At 34.6% G+C, this 25,282-nt stretch overlaps 1 protein-coding gene across 2 annotated transcripts in view; it reads right to left on the reverse strand.

The window, feature by feature from the left end:
• Positions 1–12,364: 12,364 nt before the first annotated feature.
• The window catches only part of LOC111087422, a 79,421-nt gene continuing 66,503 nt past the window's right edge, over positions 12,365–25,282 (reverse strand). For both annotated transcript variants that reach the window (XM_022394011.1, XM_022394014.1), the window contains one exon: positions 12,365–13,239. In XM_022394011.1, coding sequence (XP_022249719.1) covers positions 12,776–13,239 — 464 coding nt within the window. In that variant the 3' untranslated portion in view covers positions 12,365–12,775. The remainder of the gene's footprint in view (positions 13,240–25,282) is intronic.

The following is a 25,282-nucleotide window of genomic DNA, read 5'->3' on the forward strand; positions in this document are numbered from 1 at the left end:
CTCATTACTTACTCTCTCTCTCAGTAGACAGAATGAATGTAAGCTGTTTTCCATACTGCCTCATTACTTACTCTCTCTCTCAGTAGACAGAATGAATGTAAGCTGTTTTCCATACTGCCTCATTACTTACTCTCTCTCTCAGTAGACAGAATGAATGTAAGCTGTTTTCCATACTGCCTCATTACTTACTCTCTCTCTCAGTAGACAGAATGAATGTAAGCTGATTTTCGAGCTTTTTCACAGTAAGTTTATATGCCTAAAGGTATACTTTATGAAACGTATAGGATCACATGAATCAATCATATCTAATTACAGTATATAATGACAGATTTTCATGATGTGACACCAATTATTGACAATAATTGAAGATAATTATAGTTTAAAAAGAACGTGATACCAATTATCGACAATAATTATAGCGTGGTTTGAGTTTTCACTGTATGTAAAAACAGGTTAAAACAATACACCAAGATTATTGTCAATAATTAGCATATTAAGCGATAATTATCTCCAATTATTGTCAATAATTGGCGTCACTTCGTGTAATTATCTGTCATTACATAATAAACAAATTTATAATTATTATGCAATCAATGCTTTATTAATTAAAGGTTAGTTAATTAATTAATTTGATGATTTATATGCAAATGATATGCAATTTGAATTAATTATATGTATATCTAATGCATTATGATAACTAACTGTCCGTCTCCCTTACGCCTTCGGGCAGCGCCCGGTTACTCATGGGTTCAAAGTCCCTTAGTTCCTCTGGTGGTGAATGCTCACTTCCGCCTCGAGAGTGCCATAATAACTACTAATATGTTTTATTTCTTTGAAATTTTAAAAAAATACACGTGAGGATTTTTTAGATGTTCTATAAGTCTCAGCTTCATTTCTCTCGGTTTCTCTGATATAAACGTGTTTACCTGAATTGTAAAAGTTGCTGTTATTGCATTTTTTAATTAATTTAAGCAGTCTTTTAACCTCATTCCTTTCGAACAACTGATTTATTTCGTGCCACCAAAGAACACCAGCAACAGATAAAAACCCTCTAATATGAGCATTATAAACTACATAAATTAGTAATTCACAGTATTTGTTCTTGCTTATTGAAATATTTTATAATTTCTTATAGGAGACACGTGGTTTAGGATATATATATGCATTAAGTTTCATTCAATAAGTATACATGTAATTCTACAGAAAATATTATTTTAAGTTGAATAATAATTGGTTTATATAAAATGTATATAACCATCTATTAAGATGTAACCCATAAATATTCAGTCAGGTAAAACTTGAAAATTTTAAACCTCTTTATTACATAATTAAACGTTTTTGAAATGCTATACAGATATATTGCACTTAAAAGGGGATATCCTTGAATGAAGGTTTATTAACTCGTTAACAGTGACTACACAACTGACCATCTGTACTCTGTAAACCGCGGGAATCGAACTTCGGATTTTGCGTTGTAAGTCTATACACTTACCCATCTGTACCTATTCACTATTTGTACCCTGATGTTTCAAATAAGTATACAAGTAACAAAATTATTAAACTATAAATATCAATAGTTAAATCTATTCTACTAGAATGACTTAAATAATGAATCACTAGATCTGTGCACTTTAAAAATAATTTATTGGAAATTTCTAAGACTAAGTAACTTGCTTAACTTTTGTTTAGCTATTAGTAAAATAAATTAAAAACATGGGGAAAATTTGATTTCTCTATGATTTGTGACACGTTATCACATTTACGTCAAACGTAATAGTTATTCATAACATTTAGAAGTGTATTTTTACTTCTATCTATTGCCTAAAAGCATGTTTTCTCGAAATTGTTTTTAAATTGCGGCAAAAAAAAAAATCTAAATGTTTGTCAAGTTTCAGTTGTAAAAATTTAAAAAACTTAATTGTGTATAATGTGTAGTCATACAAATACTGTGGGATATATTGATATTTGGGCAATCTAAATAAAAAGGAACCGAAGTTTTAGCACGGCATATGACCATAAATGCACTCTTCACTTTGAGGCCGTGGATACACTATATAACACTGTTAAATCGCACACACAGTTCGGTCAAATCAGAGAGGCCCAAGAGTTAGCTATTGGTGCTATTAACTAACTTTGTTTCCTCTAGTATTTAATAATAACCAAAATTAGAGTCGAATGCTCGCAAATTGTCCTTTATGTAGCTTTGCGTGAAAATTATTAAAACTTTTATTACAAACAGTTACCAGAAAGTTTATGATAGCTATATTGTAAAACGTATTCTTTGTGGCTTTGAAACGTACTCGTGGCCAAACCAGTTTTCGGTTGGTGTAATTGTATAAGTTAAAACATTTTACCTTAAACAAAGGCTTTTTTTATATTTTTTATCAGATGAGCGCTTTGTCATGGCGAGACGTTGATAACATGCTTAAAACCATTCATTCAGAGTGTATTTCAGCTGTTTACTGACCATGATACCAGATCTTTATGTTATTAAAATAACACTTCCTTTAAACGGCAACATTTCCAATTACTAAGGAAGAAAATTAAATCATCTGGCACGGGCAGGCATTACCTGCTTTGTTTGCAAAGGAAGGGCACTCACTACACTTAATATGAATTATAAATAGACTGTTAATCATTAAACCATGCAATACGGATCATTCGTTTAGTTAATGGGCTATAATAAGATTCGAAAGGATCATCATGCCAGTTCCATTTAATAAACCCTTTTTATCTGTGTTTAAAAGCATTTTTTTGTGTCCGTAAGTGTTCCCAAGGTTTCCCAAACTTAACTTGTTTAATAACTATCGAGTTGTTTGTGCACATAAACAGAATTAGCTGTGATTTATATCTACACGTACGTCATTGGTTCATTCTTACAAATTAATTAAGTAAATTTTACTCTTGCTGACACAGCAAAGTGCAGTTACAAAGAGGCAAACGTTCACGAGCGAATGCAATATGTCTCCTCCACGCAATCCCAACACAAAAATCATGAAAAAAAATCGACAACTGTCTATATCACTACTTGGGTAGTGATATACAAGAAAACATTTTTATACTAAATCCCATGTAAATTGGTTGACATACACATGAACAGTTCACGCAAACCCCAAACTGTGCTTTCCTCGCTGAAAGCCCTCCAGTGGCACAGCGGTATATCTGTGGACTTATAATGCTATAAACCGGGTTTCGATACCCGTTGTAGGCAGAGCACAGATAACCCATTGTGTAACTTTGTGCTTAACTTCAAACGAACATAAACTTCTCGCTGAAAAATTGAGCAAAAGACAAAAATTTTAAACTGTCTGTATCTTTGTTTGGGACCTGTAAACATGTATCTTTGTACCAACTTCCATATAAATTGGTCGAAATAAAACTAAGTAATTGACCAAAACCCGTAAAATTATGGCTATATTTAACCTTTTGACCTCTCCTAAAATAAACAGAATTAGGCATATCCCACATTTGTGTATGTACATGTATGGGACCTGCAAAAAATATCTTAGTACCTAATCCCATGTAAATTGGCCGAAATACGGCGGAGTAATTTTAAAACCCCTAAAATTACACTAAAATTGGGCAAATCCACTATTTTTGTTTGTAAGTGTGTAGGATCTCTAGAAAAGTATTTTTGTGTCAAATCCCATTGAAATATGGCCGAGTAATTATGTTGTTGTTTTTGTGAGCTCTGACCTCCCTGAAAAGACTCAAAATGGACATATCCAACGTTTTTGCATGTCATTGTGTCGAGCGCATGTTGATTGCTGTAAATATGACCACACAGGAGCCAAAAATATATATTTTTGGGTTGTTTGACCTTTAACCCCGTAAAGTCCCTTACAAAGCCTAATTAAAAAAGAAAAAATGAAAATTATATCTGGGTGTATTGGACTAAGGTATAACCCTATCAAGTTTCAAGTCAATCCGTCGTGAAATGAAGGAATGGCTACCATTGAAAAGTGTTTTAAAGCAGAAAAAAGAAAGAAAGAAGAAGAAACAATAGAAAAACAGTATATCTGTCTGTGGAAACATAAATATATTAATTGAACCTGCAACGCGAAGACAAAAGTATTAATTAATTGTATTTTTTTTACTGTACACACATCATTTTCATTACAAGCCTGACCAGACGTGTTTTTTACTCGTAAAGTTAATATCTGTTTTTTTTATAAATAAGTTAACAATTATTAATTTTTATAACACTCATTTGTTTGCTTGTTTGTTGTTAAGCACAAAGCTACGCAATGGGTTATCTGTGCTTTGCTCACTGCGGGTATCAAAACTTGATTTTTAGCGTTATAACTTCTCAGATTTATCGCTGAAACACTGGGTGTATTGCTGATCGTTATATTCGTGGAAACAGACAAATAACGAATCACTGGTCTTTTGAACAGACAGTGCACAAATGTTTTGAGTTTCTGTGCTGTTAAGGAAATACATGAAAAACTTCTTATTTTTGTCGCGTTGAACGGGTTGTAACAGGAAGGTTCAAGGTCCGAGCCGCGATATGTTGCTGAACATATTCGTAATTTCAGCTGTGGGAGCGTTTTAATTATGACAGTCAATCCCCTCAAAAGTAATGACCGAATACAGTTAACTTCCCTCTGGTCTACAGTTCTGAATTGGGGACGACTATGCCTAAGTCTTGAGTGTTTCAGACCCGGCAATAGCTAATGATTTGCAAAAGATGCTGTTCAGGTTAAAAACATTAAAAAACGGTTTTAATCACAATATGTATTGAATTAAGCTATTTTGCTTTCACAATGCACATGCTTTTCTACAAACGTTCTCTAGAACTACTAGGTCGTCAAGAAATTAATGTCGCGTTTTGGAACACTTTCATTAACCATCCCTAAACAAATGTACATTACGCATAATAGTTAAACGAACCGCCTAAACATCACGTTAGTGTAGCCTATATAATGTGTAAAGTTTAGTTTACTCTAATCCTTTATAGTGATGACACACAATGAGACACACACATTCGGCATGTAATGCTCATTTGGTGGGACATCAAAGGAGTAATTCATTTCGAACTCCTCAATCCACAGCGATCTGTCAATGCAGAGATCTATAGTCAGCAACTGGAGCGTTTATATCAAGCCCTTCATCAGAAACGCCCTTCACTCGTCAATCGGAAAGGTGGTCTTCTTCTCCACGACAATGCACGTCCACGTGTGGCACGTTTGACGCAGCCCAATATTATGGAGTTGGGTTGGAATGTTCTCCCCCACCCACCATATTCTCCAGATATAGCACCATCAGATTACCATCTTTTTTGTTCGCTGCAACACCATCTTAATGGGAAAACGTATGCAAATGTGGAAGGTGTTAAAGAGGACATCGACATGTTTTTTTGTTTCAAAGCCAAGTGATTTCTTTAATCAGGGCATTAACAACCTAATTGTAAGATGAAAAGGCATCATCGATAAGAATGGAGACTATTTGATTTAATAAATGTTTTTTTTTTTATATAAGTTGTTCGGGTTTTTTCATCTAAAAATTTCCTTACTTTGTCATCCGCCTTCACGAAGTTTCTGTTATATACTTGTTATGGTTTACACCATTTCTTCGACGGGTATGTATGTGTCGCTCCTAGAAGCATTTGTAAGTTTACTTGGAATGCTTCCAAATGCTGCAAATGCTTCAGTATGTATCACAACTACATTTTGACATTGTTTGGAGTAGGTAGTGTGACTCCACTGAAAATTAACTTCCTTTGGGAAGGGTATTTATCAGCCTATTCCGATGCATAATATCCATACACTTAGGTCATAAAGATTTAATTAGATCGAGGATATATATGACTTAAGATGGGGAATATTCCCAGTGCTTAACAGAACTTAGAAACAAAGGAATATGGATAAACTTGAGGCACCAGAGTTACCCAGAAATACTGCAGGCATGGTAAGCAAAGTGTGTCGTCCTATAAAAAGTGAGAATCAACGAACACAAAGTTAGTGGCCAAAGCTGTCCACGTGCCCTAAACAACAGTATGCAACATAATCAAGAAGAATCTTTATTTGGAAAAGTGACACAAGTCACGTGTACACAAGCTGCTTCCACGACATATCCATTCAACTGTCACATACCTCAAGTAACAGGAGAATGAATGTGAAGAAATAGCAGTGAATTTGCCTATAGATTTCTGTATGATCGAACTCTTGAAATAGGTGTTAGAAAACGTTGTCCTCCTTTACTAGCATGAAGGAGTCGTGTGCTTTGGACAGCACAGCGTCTAACAAAGGAGCTATTGTCAAGGTAAATGATAGCCAAGTAGAACATGACTAAACATAGCAACTTGGTGAAGTTCCAAAATTTTTGATATAATGTGTTCAATTACAGTGGAATGTTGGTGATAGAATGTAGCTAAATCCTTGTTGCTCCATTGTTCTGAGTCATTCATTTATGTAGAGAAGTAGTGTATACTAACTTGGTATAGTGCTATAACGTTGTATACATGATACAACATCAGCTTGGTGTGAGAGAAATTCTCAATTTGGTGGAGGAAATGTCTGTGGCTACTAGCCTCGAGCTAGTAACTGCAATACATTAGCTGCAGTAGATATGTTTCAACCAGACTGCTCTCCTGAGGGGCTGCTTCCATCACCTTGAGCTAATATTCCACCGAGGACGAACTAGCTACTGAAACATTCCAGTGTTGTAATACAACTAAACTAGATATGTGAGTGGTCATAACTGCTCAGGCCTTCTCACGATGTTTGTGCTACAGCAGATATCGATCGTACTTCCACCCAGACACTGCTCTGGAAGGGATGTCAGAAGTACATGCTTTGGTTATGGGCTGTTGGGTCACTTTAGGGTGAACTGCTTGCACCTTGCTCCACAAAAAAAGATAGGAAACTACTTATTCCATCTGATTACTCAGTAAATGTACGAAGTTTACTCGCTGTTCCTATAACATTAACCTCAGGCTTCAGCTTGTGAATGAGCAAGCTTTCTTTTATTCAGAGGATATGTTCATCATTAGCCCTTTCTAAGACCTTAAACCAGTTAGAATGGACTACAACCTCCTAGAGCATGTTAAAGTATGCTTGACTGAATAATAGGATCTTAGTTTAACATACTCTTTCACTCACATTAACAATTTCATTTTAGTAAAATCGACATAGCCTTGTTAACAACAAGGACAACTACACTTGTTTTGAATTTCGCGCAAAGCTACATGAGGGTTATCTGCGCTAGCTGTCCCTAATTTAGCAGTGTAAGTCAAGAGGGAAGGTAGTTAGTCATCACCACCCACCGCCAACTCTTGGGCTACTCTTTTACCAACGAATAGTAGGAATGACCGTCACATTATAACACCCCCCACGGCTGAAAGAGCAAGCATGTTTGGTGGGACGGGGATTCGAACCCTCGACCCTCAGATTGCGAGTCGAACGCCATAACCACTTGGCCATGCCGGGGCAATTTACAAAGTGAAAACGATGACTGTGAAGCGGTGATTCCGTCCATTAATCTAAAATAAACCATATAGACAGAAATTAGGTTTAAACACATCTCAACATTATCTGCGTATATACTCTTCTAATGACATTTTCAACTGATTTTTAATAATTAAAAAATATTTACCCATGTATGGTAGACTGATAACAACAGGATATTTAGATATTTCAAATATACACGGTGTCCTAACACTTCGCGCAATTAGATAATTACGAAGTATTCCATGGATGACAAAATTGGGAAAACATTTTTACTCAAAGACTCTTTTATATTATTAAATTCTTTATACAAAACTTCCTACGTATTAGATATTCTACAAGCGTGATAAAACAGTATTATGACTAAATTTTCTTTGAACATATTTGGAATACAACTTGCAAAAGTGAAGTACAAGTCTATAAGTGTCTTTTCATGGTACACTTCATATTTGCAGTGACCACTATCATTAATTATTGAAGTGCCCAAAAATGAAGGTTTATGGTCTTCCTGACGTTTCACATTAAGCTTTATGCTCTTATGTGTACTGTTCAAATATTGAAGAAATTGGGAGGCTTGTTCAGAGTTTTCAAAGATGATAAATGTTTTTTAAATATACATACGATAGTTAAGTTAAATCCTTGGCGTACCTTTCGAACCCTTGTTTTAAAGTGGAACAAGCGGATGAGAATGTTGACCCATTTCCCCTGGATGGGATGCTAGTCCATCGCAAGTTAATCTTCAGTTCACAGCTGATACCCATTGTCAAGGATGGCGCCAATCTTCAGCCCCTAGCAGCACTGTTGATCTGATTATAAAATTTTCCATTTAGAAGAAAGTGAGATCCTTTAATAGCAAAGTTCAATAGTCTTAGAAATAGAGAGATGAAAAGCCGATCGACCATTTGCAATAATTTCAAACATGCTATCCGTGTAGTTGTCAGCACAAGTCGGGTTCATTAGTAAATGCTGGCCAATCGTTGATTCACATTTTGGTGGTAGAACTTTTGTTTTACAGAAGTGACGTAGTAAATTCTTTACCTTCACACTCTTAGTTCTTATGGATGTGGGTACATGTTATTTAATTATATACTGCAATCTTTGTGAAGCCACCTTTTATTAAAACGCATAAGCCTATCCTTTGTCGCCAAAAAGAATTCCTATACACTTCACACATCCTTCAGTGGGTCTGTGACATTTCCTGATTGGCTAAAGGACACGCCAAAAAGTGATTGCTTTACCGGCTTACGTTGATCTGACTTATTTTATAAGCTGTACTATTTCCTATAGAACATTTTCCAGGTGGTTCTGCTATGATTAGTGTCTGGCGAAAAGCTTCAGTAGATATTCCCTTTCCAACATCTCAACCAATAATTGGTCCAGTTATCAACGCTATTTTCAAGTTTTGAACAATTCGACTTTCAAGATCTACATATCTACATGTGCCAATGTTTCCGTTTATCAACGTTATATTTTCAGATTTGTGCAAGAACTCAACTAACAGATGTTTCTGTATATCAAAGCTATCTTCATGTTGTGTACAACGAAAAACCTTTTTAAGATAATATTATGGTTATATGTTTTAAAGTTTTTATGCGCGAAGAAAATGTTATTATATTGCATTAACCTGAATAATTAAAAACCCGAAAAGTGTTATTAATATCATCAAGGGATACTTAAGTATGCTTCAGTTTCTTATTGTTATTATATGATAGAATCCTTCGTGCTAAAAATCCATAAATTGTTATTAGTATCTTCATAGCACATTAAAGCGCTTCAACTTTCTAGTGCTTTTGAATGACATTACCTCCGTGAAGTAAAAAAAAATATTAGTACTTTAACGCAAATTGAAATGTAGTCTAGCTTATTATTGTGATTAGATGACATTTTTCTTAGTAACTAATATTGAAAGTAGTTCTAAGCATATTCTACGCGTATTTAATTTTGTTTCAACTTTCAGACTCATAATATTATATTAACCTTCGTTTTACAATTATTCTCTATTTGACGGTATAAATGTGAAACATTAAATTCTTGTTTTTACAATGATTTTGTAGTAAATACTTTTTGTAGTATGGACGAGTAAAACAATTAAGAACTCTATGATTGACAAGCTACGTGGTTAGACTGTAGGGTTATGTGGATTTTCATATGCAATTTAGATATATTTATAACGTAAAAGTATGAAGAATAACGACAGAAAAGGCATTCAGTACCAAAAAAATGTGTGCTTATGATGTAAAAGTGTAGAACGCTATCTAAATAATAATAATAATCTCTATCTAAATAATACAAATAATAATAATAATATATATATATATATATACACACTTAAAGTGTGAAATGTTTCGCTTTAATATCTATAAATGCAAGAAAATATACGTTTACAAGGTTAAAATGAATACTAAAAGAATAAACATTTACAAATTGGTAAAGGGTATATAAAATACACATATGAACTATGAAAATGTAGGATCTATGTGTGGAAACGTGCATGTCTATCAAACAAATTTACTACAGAACTAGTAAATAGCGAATTTTTCATCTAGTATTGTGCGATATTAATTCAATATGCTTTCAACTTTGATAACATGTCCTTGTAAAGGGTTTTATAAGTAGTATTTAATCTATTTCAAAGGATTCATTGTACTCCAGTGTTTGAGACTGTATGTTTATCTTGACTGTGCGTGGCGTATTATTGTTAGAGAGCTATAAGTAAAGTTAAGACGCGAAAAATTGATTCTAGATAAAGAAAACAAACAAAAAAAAACATCTCATCAGATCATAAGATAGTGATGTGGAGCTGGTCGATTGTCCAATGGCCGACTACGTATACAACATTAATGAAGTTAACGAAATTTTTTGTCAGTTGAAAAGTTTATAGGTGAAGATTTAAAGTGAAACAGTGCTAGCTGGTTAGAAGAATGTTTATTTTACAGAAAAAATAACGACACCTTTTATATTACATTGCTATGTATATAACATTTTAAAAAGACAATATTCCTTTCGCATATTTCAATAATTTTCTTCTTTTTGTTTTAATTGTCCTAAATCATTGTTTTATCTTAATATTACTAAAAGGAACTTTTTCTTTCAAATATCTTTCTTGCGTGGATAGTTTTGTTGATGATCACATAGCACATATTTGTCCACGAACTATTTTCATTATCAGTACTAAAAGATATCACTACACAGAATGCTGATTTATCCCAAAATAAAAGTGTACATTGTTAAAAAGACGTGATTTTTGTGACAAGGGTTAACATGCTCTGTTTAGCTCTGTATTCCTAGAATGTTAAAGGTTTGTTTGTTTTATAGCAATGCCACATTGGGCTATCTGCTGTATGCACCTAGGGCAATCAAACCCCAGATTTTATCGTTGTCCCACCGTGGGACATGATAAAAGTAATTTTAGGCATAGTATAAGATAGGTTATTGTCCACTTTTACTAAAAACAGTGTGTGTGTTCTCTCGCAAATGGGCTACAATAATGCCTGTTATCACTAAATAATATAGAAATATGTACTTATTAAAAACAGAAAATAATTTTTGTGTTAGCAAATTTCATGCAACTTGATAGGTATTTTAATATAACTTTAAAATCTCTTGTGCATTTTTATCTATTTATTTTTCTTTGGCTACCAAAAAAGAGCTTTCATTACTGATTTGATTCTTCTCCATTGAAATTAATTGCAATAAGATAACAAGTGTGTTCATATTGAATTCAAAAGGATATAGAAAATATATTCACCCAACCACCTAGCAAAGTTCCCAGTTTGGTGGTACCTAATTATTCTTATATTGTATCGGTGTAACACTATAAGAATGTGTTCTGGAGCGCTGACACACCATAATATTCTTACATTGTATCGGTGTAACACTGTAAGAACGTGTTCTGGAGCGTTGACACATCATAATATTCTTACATTGTATCGGTGTAACACTGTAAGTACATGTTCTGGAGCGCTGACACATCATAATATTCTTACATTGTAGCAGTGTAACACAGTAAGTACGTGTTCTGGAGCGCTGACACATCATAATATTCTTACATTGTATCGGTGTAACACTGTAAGAACGTGTTCTGGAGCACTGACACATCATAATATTCTTACATTGTAGTGGTGTAACACTGTAAGTACGTGTTCTGGAGCGCTGACATACCATAATATTCTTACATTGTATTGGTGTAACACTGTAAGTAAGTGTTCTGGAGCGCTGACACATCATAATATTCTTACATTGTATCGATGTAACACTGTAAGAACGTGTTCTGGAGCGTTGACACATCATAATATTCTTACATTGTAGTGGCGTAACACTGTAAGTACATGTTCTGGAGCGCTGACACATCATAATATTCTTACATTGTAGCGGTGTAACACTGTAAGTACGTGTTCTGGAGCGCTGACACATCATAATATTCTTACATTGTAGCGGTGTAACACTGTACGTACGTGTTCTGGAGCGCTGACACATCATAATATTCTTACATTGTAGCGGTGTAACACTGTAAGTACGTGTTCTGGAGCGCTGACACATCATAATATTCTTACATTGACAGTGTTACACCACTAAAGTACGTGTTCTGGAGCGCTGACATACCATAATATTCTTACATTGTATCGGTGTAACACTGTAAGTAAGTGTTCTGGAGCACTGACACATCATAAGTTACTAACAATCCAAGTATATTTTTTGGCAATGAAGTAGTACTGTGTTGAGAAACAGGGATACTGATGTATAAATAATCACTCGGACGGTCGTTAATAAAAATTGATCTAGGAGTATAAGCATTATTCTAAAAGTAGGTAAATATACAACACCATGTAAAGTAATTCAAAATAAAGCTTAAATACATAATAACGAAACAATACCAAATTTAGTTATTTTATTAATATTATTCCATTATCGTGGATTTAACATTTACTTTAAATTAGCATTATTATTATCTTTATTAGAATTTTTGAAGTTAAACTGGATCAAATAGCTTAAAACTTACTGATTATTCAGTAGATTAAGTTGAAGCTGTAAGTAAGATAACATGCATGTTTTGACTATTCACCATATTTTAGCGCTTAACCTGACCACCAGATGGTGATGATTTGTCCTGAGTGAACCACTGGTACATTAGTAATCAACATCTTCAAGTTAATTTTATATTTCCCAACTAAATCAACGTATATAATTATACTGTGTGGGTTTACGTTATTCACACATCACTAGCAAATTACTCTATGTTCCATTAGATGATATTCTGTAATCAAAACAAAGTTTCTGTTAATATTTGATATCTTTTCTCCTATGCACTCAATAATTATATTTCACCACTAGAGAGCTGTGTTCTGACGATGATGACCAATTTGAACCACTAAAGATTTTATGTCTTCGGCGCTCTTTACTTTTCGAGGTACTCCAGATTCCGCCAGCATCGCTGTTCGATTATAGGTGGAGCCAATAAAAACCGAATTTTGACGAAGACGACTGTACGTAGAACCCATAAGGATGGAGTTTTGTCGAGGTTGTCCACTAAGAGCTACACGACTTCCTTGTGGCAATTCTCCTTCAAGAATAGGTTCCACCAGGCTCACTCGAGTGGACTTGTACAAAGGACTTCTGTAATCTGGTTGGTATGGTTCCAACATACGAATTTTACCCCACTTGTTGAAGAAGACTAGAATAACTGCAACCCATACGACCAGCACCAGTACAACAATTACAATCTCTTCTTCACGAACCTCGGGCGTTGTTCTTGCTTTTTCCAGAGATCGATTCTTTTCTTTCGCAACGTTCTCTATAAAAATATTTTTAAATAAAAGGTTTTATGAAATAAAGGTTACGTAATTTAATTTTAAGTTGGTTGTAGATCTCTTTATTGAACAATAAATTGAATTTTTCACTTACTCTCTTCGAAACATTTATATTTTATTTACAGTGGTGGAAAAAATTATTACATCACCCAATTTTGTTCACATCTTTCTTGGTTCCTGTAAGTTTTTACGAGATTGTGCACTGTGGAAGTGTCAGAACTAGAGTAAAACGGTTATGAATGTGTGGTGTAAGCTGACTTATATTTCAGTCATCCAAACACATATATGGATCTTTATTAATTAGTAAACCAATCGTGACAAACGTATTGCAACAGTTGATCAACAAATACTTGGCAAATACGAAAATGTTCTCTTAGTAAGAAAATTTAGAGTTAAAGATAGCGCCTCAAATGTAATTGACAAAAAGTGGTCAGAGAGTCTGTTTCTTGTTTTAACATTTTGTTGTGTCTCCTGTGGCCTTGATACCGTCTTGTCTTAACGTTGCCGTGGCATACATTGTACAGGGACTAAATGTAGGCAAGGGTGAGTTCAGGATGCCTCACGCGGATTAGGGCTTCCTGCAGTTCCAAGGTGCTTCTCAGTTTCTTCTCTTGCACTTTGTTACCCATTACCTCCCAGCAATTTTTGATAGGGTTGAAATCCGAGCTGTTGCCTAACCAGTGTAGTGTCTTGATTCTCTCCTTTCGAAAATAGTACTTCATTTGAAGTAATGAAATAAAACCTAAGATGTCTTTTCAATACACGTAGAGTGAACGTTCCTCTTTCTCTCACGTCTACTGCATAGAGTGCACGAATATTACTAACCCTGTTAGTCCTGTGTAATGGAACATTAGTCATCCTGAAATCTGCACTGGTCAGCTCCACTGAAGTGATCCCGAATTGTTGGCGTTAATTGGGACTCAAGGATCTCGTTGTACTTGTGGGGTACCTTTAACAAAATACAGGCGTCCTACACCCTGATCAGAGGTGAATCCATATATCACCTTGTCCGACAGATACTTCACAGTTGCATTCAAACTAGCTGGATGAAACTCTTCTTCACATCGACGCCGTACATTTTTCCCCATCAGACCTGTTCATGTTGAAATTTGATTCGTCTGAGAGACTACTTTGCTCCATATTACTTCAGTCCAGTCAGCATGCTCGTTGGCTCAATTGAGCCTCATTTTCCTCATTTCGATGGAGAGGAGGGGTTTCTTTCTTGAACATCTTGCTGGAAGACTGGCTGAACACAGATGCGAACAGATGGTGCGTGCGGTGACAGTGACCCCTGAAGTTTCCTGCAATGCACTTTTGAGATCTGTGGACGACAGTCGACGATTCTTCAGGCTTACTCATTTCAGAACGTGATCGTCAGATATTGTGGAATTTTTCTTCCTACCCCTTTCCTTCTGCTGCTCCACACAACCAATGTCTTCATATCTCTGCATCCAGCGGCTCACAATAGACTAGTTAAATTTAATTCTTCTTGTAATATGCCTTGTCGAATGTTCTTCTTAGCTAAAAAAAACAATTACTGCTTTTTTGTGGAGTTAACTCACAATCCTTGACCATGGTAACATTACACACACGTTGTAGCAAATAGGCTTCTAAACTGACTCCTAATAAGAACCTCTATTTATAGCCAAAAACCTGCTGATTCGTATCTAGATAGCTTATGAATCTGCTGATGTAATAAGTAGACATTATTGCATCATCGATAAAACATATTTGTACCTACATGCATTAAGGTCTCAAAACAGTCCATGATTCCGAAGAAAAGTGTGAAAAACTTGGGTAATGCAATACATTTTTCCAACACTGTAACTGTTAGCTAGTCCTTTTAATCTTTCAATATTCAACAATATATTATCAAAATTATCTTAATTAATTACTTATGTCAAAGCTTCCTTTTAATTTCGTTTGTTAAAACATAAAACAAAAAGGATTAAGAAGAAATTTTTTGTCATTTATTTGCCTAATTATGATCACATAAAATGAAGCTTTTAACTAAATTGAAACTTTCTGTTTTCTTCCTATAAATTGGAATTATTTCGAGGAGCGTCTCCTTTTATTATTAACCCCAGGATACTGCAAACCATTGGTAAAAAAAAAGAAAACCGTTTATAGCAGACAAGTAGTGTAAAAAAGGGAACTATTTAGTGTACGTATTAGTACTTAACTCATGGCTTCCTAAATTATGGCAGATGATTTTAGTAGTTAGTGAAGAAATTATGAATATCATTCACATTACCAGGATTCGCCACTCGAACTAAAGCTTATTGAATCGCTAATCTAAACACTGTTCCACCTTCTGGAATCAATTTAAATCCTGGAATTAGTTATCTCCGATCATTGATTTCACCTCTGTCAGAAAAATAATTTCTTGGAAGACCAGATGGTCTTCATTACGTCATTCAACTCCTTTTATATATATCACTCATTCGATTACTCCACCATTCCAAACTTGTCCCTGAAGAAGAATGTACCACCACGTAACGAACATAAACTCAATTCAGGTAAGTATACCCTTTTATATCCTAACATAGATATTTTAGATGATTCAATGCTCAGGTACCTACATGAGCACTTAACTTTTATTAATGAACACCCAATCCTTTCAAAATCTATCAGTGGAGCGAAAATAAGCGATGCCATAGCTATGACCACTTCCCTTCCCGAATTTGAAACGACCTGAAACAATCCGATAAGACTGCTGAAAACTGTTCCTCAGAACTTGAAAACACAATAGCACATATCTTCAACCTCAGACCAGACATTAAAATTGATATCTCTAGCATAATCTATAGATATGTGAACAGACATGTTTCCTCTCATTGCAACAGACAAAACAGCATAATAATTAAACAACTCAATAATAAAATACAGCATTTTAATGAATTAACCAAACACCTATGCCAATGTAACCCCTAACTTGCGTTCATTTACCACACAAACCTAATATCATTCACTAATTTTCTGCACGAGATAGACTTCACCTAAACTTTTCTGGTATTTTTACCTTGGCCTCAAACTTCAAATACTATATTTCCGTAGCATTCTCCCACTCTTGTCTTCCTCTTCTAAGTTGCATCAATCATCTCCTATTTCTATTTCTAATAATTCTTCTACCTTCTCTGTCCAAATTCTGCATTTCTACCTATCACAGAAGCTACTAACGTCCCACACAATAATACCTCTATCACTCAATCAACCCAACTAAAAACTCATTCTCTTTTTCATAGTGATCCCCCAAGTTCTTCTTTAGGTTCTGCTAGGAGACTAAACACTAATAATACTACTTTCCCAAATACATCACATTCCACAAATAGCAATATTTGTTCTTCTTATGCTTCTGTTCGTTCTTGTTTACTCACAAACCCTTCTACCCCTTATCTCCCAAACTTCACCAACTCAATATAAGTGTAAACACTGCATGTGCCACACTGCAAACTTCACCAGTCGATCAGTTTCCTGTAGAATTACCTTCATTAGAACACAGTAATCCTTCATATGTTAGCATCAACTCGCACAATGACCAACAATGCACTGTTTATACTTCATCAATATGTAATACACACACTCTGAAGAAGACAGCCACCCCCTCTTCCTTCCCCTAAACTTCCCCATCCTCTATCTCACGATTACAACGACGTCCTCACACCAATATCTGTCAACACTAAAGCTGAACCAAGAGCAACTCACTAAACTACAGCAGAAAACAACTATTTCAGAAACTTATAAAACTCACTGAGAAACGCATAAGACATTATCAACATGCCAAGTCGCTTGTGAATACATAAAAACCAAAACATACCTCAATCTCTCATATTAAAAGCAACAATCACAATAGGAGCACATCATCATAAGTTCTGCAGCAAATGGCAAAAGATCCTTGAAAACATCTCCTTAGAACTCATGAATATCACTAAAATATTCTGTCAATATTCTAGATAAAGAAATTTTCCACTATTATCACCTGTACAATCCTTTGCTGGAAGAAAAAGAAGAACTAAAAAATTTACAAAGAGAACTGACACATTCTTTCTTAAAAAGAATAGCAAAAATCAGTCTCTTAACAATAACAACTATTTGAAAAGCGCTTCTAACAGTATTCTTTCAAGCCATCGTCTTTATAATAAAGAAACTACCATTACATCAAGCAACCTAACAGAAACTATCTAAATTCCATTATCTCACAATAAACAGCTTAAAAAATTGTTTAAAAACACTTCATCCTTTAATACGCATAAGCTTCTCAAACTACATGTAACAAATCTGTTGCAAATAACAGTGACCTCATAAATCGTACAGATAACGATGAACACTCCCCACATATTGTTAATCTTTCAGATATAACTCTCTCTGAAGCAGAACTCAGTCTCCTTAGTAAAGGTCTCAACTTCTGCCCAAATAACAGTTATGTTAATGAGACCCAACTTCTTTCTGACCTGCATGAATTCTCTAGAAAACTAAGACTTCGCGAATTTTTTCACAACAAACTCAACCCTACTGAAAATCAACAAAGAAAAGAAAAGTCTTTATGGACACTTCCACCAAACAGGGAACCACATTTAGATGCTGTAGAAAATGACGTAATACAAACCTTAAAATCTTCCAAACAATGCCATAATAATATTAACCAAAATTAAAGAACTGCTCCAAACAATCTTAAATCGAACAACAATATAATAATAAAGCCAGCACACAAGGGTGGGGCTATTGTTATTCTTAACAAAAATGACTATATCACGGAAGCTAACCGGCAACTAGAAGACACTAATTTCTACAAGAAACTCTCACGTGATCCTATTTAGACCGTAACTGATAACCTTAAAGAACGTCTCCAAAACAATAAAATTAACAAAGAAACCTTTCATTATTTGATACCCAGACAAACCTTTCCTGGCAGATTTTATCTCTTACCAAAAATACACAAACCAAACAGTCCTGGCTGACCCATAATTTCTAACATAAACATGGCTACTGAAAAGCTGCTCACATTTGTTGACCAACGCATAAAATGTATTCCCTGTGCCCCCCCCCCCCCCACTCTTACATAATACTACTCACTTTCTTAGTATCATAGAATATATTAATAGTAAAGGACAGTTACTACCAAACAGTCTCTTTTGCACAATGGATGATTCTTCCTTTACACTAATATTCCACATGACGAAGGACTAGAAATTATAAATCTGCATTAAATCTTTCTAACCAATCAGAATCTCAAACAGTAACTGATCTTGCCAGCCTGGTTTTAACTCTGAACAACTTCGAATTCAATAATGAACATTACATATATTATGGGTTATATTGAAAGCCAGCTTTTACAACAAAGCCTTGTTACATAGGTGACATATTTTTCATTTGTACAGACGGTCTTGAATCTCTTAAAGAATTTATCTCATATGCAAACTCTTTTCACAAAACAATCACGTTTACCTTTGATTACTCGCCTACCAAGATTAACTTTCTTGACGTCACTGTCTTTATAAATGACGGAATTTTACACACTGATTTGTACAAAAACCCACAATGCCTTCACTATAAAAGCTGTTACCCTGTTCATACTAAATGGAACATTACTATAGTCAAGCTCTTAGAATAAAGAAAATATGCTCAGATGAAAGAGAATACAGAAAACACACCAAGGATCTAAAACAAACCATGCTACAAAGAGGATATAAAGATACCGAAATCAACAGACAGATCGAAAAACTAACAACACTCAGCGGAAAAACATCCTACAACAGAGCAATACTAAAGTTTCAAATAAAATCTCTTATTATTACCTATCACTTTAAACCCAGAAACGTTTCAGGAATTCTTAAAATTACTTGTTCATCTTCAATAACTTAACGATCGCCTTAAACAGATATTTCCAAAAGTTCCCGTTGTCTCCTTCCGAAAAAGCCGAACTCTAAAAGATATCCTTGTCCACAAAAAAGTGAATTACATCCCACAAAAAATGGTTGTCATCCATGTAATAAAGCCCGTTGTCAAACACGCAAGTTCATAAAAACTACTGACTCATTTTCTGACAAGCACAACCAAAGAAACTTTAAAATATCCAAAGAAGTTTAAAAAATGAAATCACCAATATATAGAACATACACAAATAATTCTTAGAGAACGTTTCAACAACCATAAATCTTCTATTAATACCGAATAAAAAAATCTCCCTGTTGCTCAACACTTTAACCAACCCTGTCATTCCATTAACGATGTTACTCTCATCGGCATTGAAACAGAATTCAAAACTAAAGCAGATAGAGAATTAAAATAAGCTTGTTGAGCCGCAAATCTAAACACTGTTCTACCTTTTGGAATCAATCTAGACCCTGGAATCAGTGAACTCCGATCATTGGTTTCACCTCTGTTAAAAAAATAATTTCTTGGAAGACCAGATGATCTTCATGACGTCACTCAACTCCCTTTATATATCATTCATTCGATTACACCACCATTCCCGGTTTGCCCCTGAAGAAGAAAGGTCCATCTTTCGAAAGCGCTCGGGTTATAGGTTTTTTTTTATGATTTTGTATAAAGACGATCCACGTACTGTATTTGCTTCTGAAACATTTAAGCAAGGAATAGTATTAGTTAATTGTACTTTCAAATAATAATGTACCAGATCCCATTCTATCTCCTTTCATTGTCGAGTGTGCTCAGTCTGTTGGCCATGACTATTTTCCGAATCGCAGTTTCCAATGCAAGAGTTTTACGAAAGACAACAAGGTCTTGTCAAACTTTCCACAGGCCTTGCACTCTGTGAACGTCGAATTCTAAGATGAAGCCACATAAAACTCCAACAGAGCTGCATCTGTGGACTTTACTGGTATTTACTAAAATGAAATTGCTGTGATTCCAGTTTTTACTCCCATATCTCTCTCATAATAAAACAACCTTTATTAACACAGCTTCAAAAATCTGTTCAACTAACTATGCAGATGAAGAAATCAACCTTGTAAAGCATTCCTTCATTCACACCAACACATTTCCACCAGTTATTGTTGAAAAATTTTCACACAACTACCTCAACAAAAAACCTCAAACTCAACCCACGATCTATATTGATACTAATGAACCAACTAATAAAAACATGACACTGCAGTTTACCATTTATATTTGAAATTAATTCAAAATTAGTTCACACTTGGACAAAACTTACCATTAAATATAAAATTCCTGTCTACTTCAAATTCACTCAAAACCCGACCCTAAACTAAAATCATTATTAAATACAAATTATGTAGAAGTTTACAATACCGACGTTGTTTATAAAATAATGTGTAATAACTGGCCAGATACATCGGAGAATATAATGAAAAAAATCTTCCATGTTTACCACCATAGCAACTCAAAAAACAAACAAACAAAGTATATCTATTAAAAACATTGTAATTTTAAAGAAGAACACAACAACAAGAACCAAAAATCAAAGGAGTCATCTTAATTGAACAAAACAGCTTTACCCTAAACCAACACCCCGGAGTTCCAATATATATATACATATATATATTCCTGTGTGTATGTAAATTAGTTGAACCGTTTAATTACAAACCTTTTTCGAAACATTGTGCTCCATTACTATATATGTTAAATTTGTATGAAGTTTCTTAATTACACTTTCAGTTTGTTGTCAAACGTTATTGTCTCAAAGTGGGTTGCTCGTCATCAAATTGAAATCTGTATAATAAGATTCAGTGTGTGTGTCACGTAACTCCTTCTAAAGCACTAGTCGAACCAACTTTCAAATGATACCCGAGACTTGCACAAATGTAAGATATTTCACCCCACCTCTTGGGGAATCCGGGAATTTCCCGAAAATCCCTTCTCCTAAAGTGCTGAATTCAACAACTTTTAAATGGTGCCAAACGAATCGTATTTGCCTTGAGGTTTGCACAAAGGTAAAACGTTTTACTCAACCCCTTGGGGAACCAGGGTATTTTGCGGAAACATTTTTACAGAGATTCCCTGAAAGCGGACCCAAATTTAGCATTGATTTAAATTAGAGTATATATAAAAGTGGGCCTAATAATTACTATTCGTAACTTAGTTAAAGAAGTTAAATTTGCATTATAGCGGCCCTGTAAATGTGGGCAATAAGCCCATGGGTTCGCTAGTACATTTATAACATCGAAAGCCAATCGAATCACGTGACATGATGCTAGAAACAACAATTTTACCTTACTTTTCCGAAGAAAAGTTTGCAGCTGCCAGTAGGCAGAACTTGATATCAACTAGGTCAATAGGAAGATGTTGTACTTCAAGAGTTTTCACCTAATTCTAGTTATAAGTGTTCAGCATCTGTATTTCGTTTTTGAAATGCGCAATCGCGCACTTTTTTTCGAGCCTGGGCTAGACCAGAAGTTGACGAATTTCACTGAGCGCGTTCGTATACCACGTATCACATGACTACTTTTTCCAACTCTTTTGAGACATTTTACATCACTATACAACATACTACTTAAAACATCCTCCATTTCAACAAAATGTAGACATTCCTAATGACCACAGCAGTAATTTATTTATCGTCTCAAAAGTACACTAATCTAGTCAATGAATAAGTGTGAATTTACTTATTTTGCACGTTTCGTTCTTGCGATGTTACGTAATTCCCACAGTGGTATAGACAAGTCTTTGAAGTTGTCAGAGCATGCTTACGTTTCAGATATTATTTTAGGTTGAAATTGTGCCTTGGCCTGTGGCCAAAGAAATGTATAATGTTCTGCATTGTATTGTATATAATTACATCAAATCAACAGTATTTTATAAACAGTTAGTTTACCCATTCTACGCATAGGGAACGATTGAACGTAAAAGTAAATGATATATTTAAGTATGTATTAACGCATTATTTTGTCAGCCTGTTAATCATTTGTTGTCCCTCCTTACACTTCGTACCACCCCTACTACAACAAACTAGTTTTTGCGATTCAGGTGATCGAAAATTTATTATAGCTCCTTAAGGGATCAGTCTTGGCTATGTCACTGAATTTCTACAACTAAAGTTAAAATACATTTTTTTTATTTTTCAGTTTTGTTAAGACGTTTACTTTTATGTTCAGTAGTTCATGTTGATGCTTATTCTAATTAATGCATTGATGAAAACAATGTATAATTAACTTAACTTTTAGCACTATCTGTCGCATTATTTTCACACGTTTAGATGTACGAATATACATAATGTTCGCTTTTTTTCCGTACCTAAAGAATGCGTACGTCAGTTGATTACTTGGGACACCATATAACAGTATTAGTGGTTCATTGGGTGGTATGACAAAAGTACAATGACAACAGCGACAAAAATGTGAAATTTCAAACTAAAGTTGCGTCATTTCTGGTACAAAGAACTGATGCAACTATTGTGTGTGAGTACTAGGTGTTCATTTCAACAGTCCTTCTTAAGACGTTGGCAGATAGCTCATTATATAGCTTTGCGCTAAGAAATTAACAACAACAAGTTAATTGGATTATTATGTTGATAAGATGCTTGTGTTGGATGATATAAATTGTTTAAATATGTTTAAAAAAAGTCACATGAGAGTTGATAGTGAATACCCAAAATACTCTGCATTGTAACACACTGAACAGTATAGTTACGTAAATTAAATAATAACGTTAAGTGTGTCCAGTTTCGAAGTATCTCACCAAATATGCCGTAAAGACTAACATTTATAATGCATATTTAAGGCCTTTCAGTGTCTTTCATTTTGTAAGTTATTAATGTACAATTACCTAAGTCTTACAGCCTGACTGGCAATCTGGTGGTCGCGAGTTTGATTCCCATCACAGAACACGTTCGGCCTTTTAGCGTGGGGGCATTTTAATGTGACAGTAACTCCTACTATTCGTTGGTAAAGAGCAGTCTAAGAGTTGGTGGTGGATGTTGTTGACTAGTAAACTTCCCTCCCTTTAGTCTCTTACTTCATAATTAGGGACGGTTAGCACAGATAACCCTCGAGTAGCTTTTTGCGAAACTCAACAAACTAATTTACTGAGACGTTATTTGTTTGTGAAGTTAGTTAATCCTATCATTAGTTCGTAAAACCTGGTAAGTTGTAAAACTTACAGTTGAAAAATTAAGATACTTTAGATATCATTACGCGAACTGGACTTTATCATTACGCTCAAAAACAGAAGCCATTACAACGACCAGAGGCAAACACGCAGACGATAACACATCCTTTTCCCTTTTTTGTTTAAGAAGTGTTGAAGTTCATAGTTTAATTTTGCTACAGCAGTATCGATACATGCCAGAGGAAAAAGAAAACCTCTGGATATAGGTGTGAAATGTATGTTTGTTTTTTTTTCGTAAACATTGAATTCTTATTCATTTTTGAATGTAATACAAAACAATGAGTAGATGCTAATGTAAAATTATATGATGAAATAAGTCGTTCCCAGTGGGTCAGAGGTAAGTTTACAGAATTAAAATGCTAAAACCCGGGATAGTCCATTGTGCAGCTTTGCACAGTAACAAAACATACAAAACAAAGTCATAAGTCTTATTCATTCCATTCTAGAAGAAGACTGTGAAATACACCTGGGTGAACTTTGCAAATGTACACTAGAGATCATGTCCAGCCAATCTGTATTAACAAAATGGCCCATAAAGACTATATAAGACAGTGAATCTAGCTGTGAAAGGAAGAATTCTGCTGAAGATGCTGTGAATGTTGTTAGTACGTCAATTCCAGTTGAACAGAAAGTTATCAGTTCGCACCCAGATTGAGTTACTTAATTAATACCCTATCACATTAAAATTGTACATGTTATTTAATGCAATCATCGCAAACATATATGAAGTTTATGCCTTTGCATTTCCCGATACAGGGAATGATGCAATAAAGGCAGAGATTGTGTGGTGGAGAGTACCTGAATTCCTAAAACGTTGGTGAGAAGTGCCACAGCAGAGAGATCATTTAGTACATTGTAATGTTTAAGGCATCACTGATGGCCACGATGACTGGAGAGCGCCTTTCAGCATTATCATTGTAGTACAGGATGGTACTATGTGCCTGTAACCACTTAGTTAAGATGTAAATGTTTTCAAAGTTATCATGTATCTCAGAGTCATCCACTGGACCCAAAGAGTCACTCAAGTAGCACACTTACTTTCCCTGTTTTGGAAATCACGCAAGATGTGGGTGCGCTAATTGGCAATTAACAAACTTTCATACATAGAATATAGCACGTGACGTCCAGAAATATAAGAAAGCGTTAGCGAATCAAATAATGGGCAAGGCTCGCTGTGCCTTAGAACTCAACTGTCAATGGACAAAGATAGTGGTTGTATTTGGTATACAAACTTGGCTTTGTTTGTGATTTGTTTTTGATATGTAAAGCCAAATTTGTCCCTCTAAAATAAAATTGGACAAGATGAAAGGACATAGGGAATTAATGCCCCTTTATAATCTTGAATTTTTCGTAAACTTGTGGGTAAAACATTTTTACAGTTATAGTAGATTTTACCTCAATAAGGATTTAACTTGTGGTGAGCTGTTAGTGTTTTCGAGTGAAATAAACTGCAGGTATCATTTAACTTAAATGCAAAATTATTTGTCTAGTTTTGGTAAACTTTGCTTTAAATAAGAGTGTTTAAGTTTACTTTAGAGAAATTAATAGTGCAAGGCATACGATTTGGAGTAGTTTATATCATCTTCATAGAGTATACTTTTTAACATTGTAACGAACTTCTTGTTATGTGTTTATTTTGATATCAACGTTGTTTAGATTAAGTTTATATTTAAAAACATGCATAGCTTATAGCGTTAGATATGTACTGCGAAACTTCCGCCTTTTCTTCAAAGTTATAGAAGATTCTCGAGAGTAAGAATCAAAAGTATATGTGTGTACGTAAATGCTTTAATCAGTATTGTTACACAAGACTGAATTTTCTAGAAACCTTCCCACGGATATAAATATAAACATTAAGTTAAGTATTTATTAGTAGTTCGCTATAATCAGTGTGCTATAAACTTCGAAAGCTATAATTGTGATTTCTATAACGCTTATCAA

Source organism: Limulus polyphemus, unplaced genomic scaffold (assembly GCF_000517525.1).
Source record: "Limulus polyphemus unplaced genomic scaffold, Limulus_polyphemus-2.1.2 Scaffold69, whole genome shotgun sequence".
In the NCBI taxonomy this organism is placed as follows: Eukaryota; Metazoa; Arthropoda; class Merostomata; order Xiphosura; family Limulidae; genus Limulus; species Limulus polyphemus.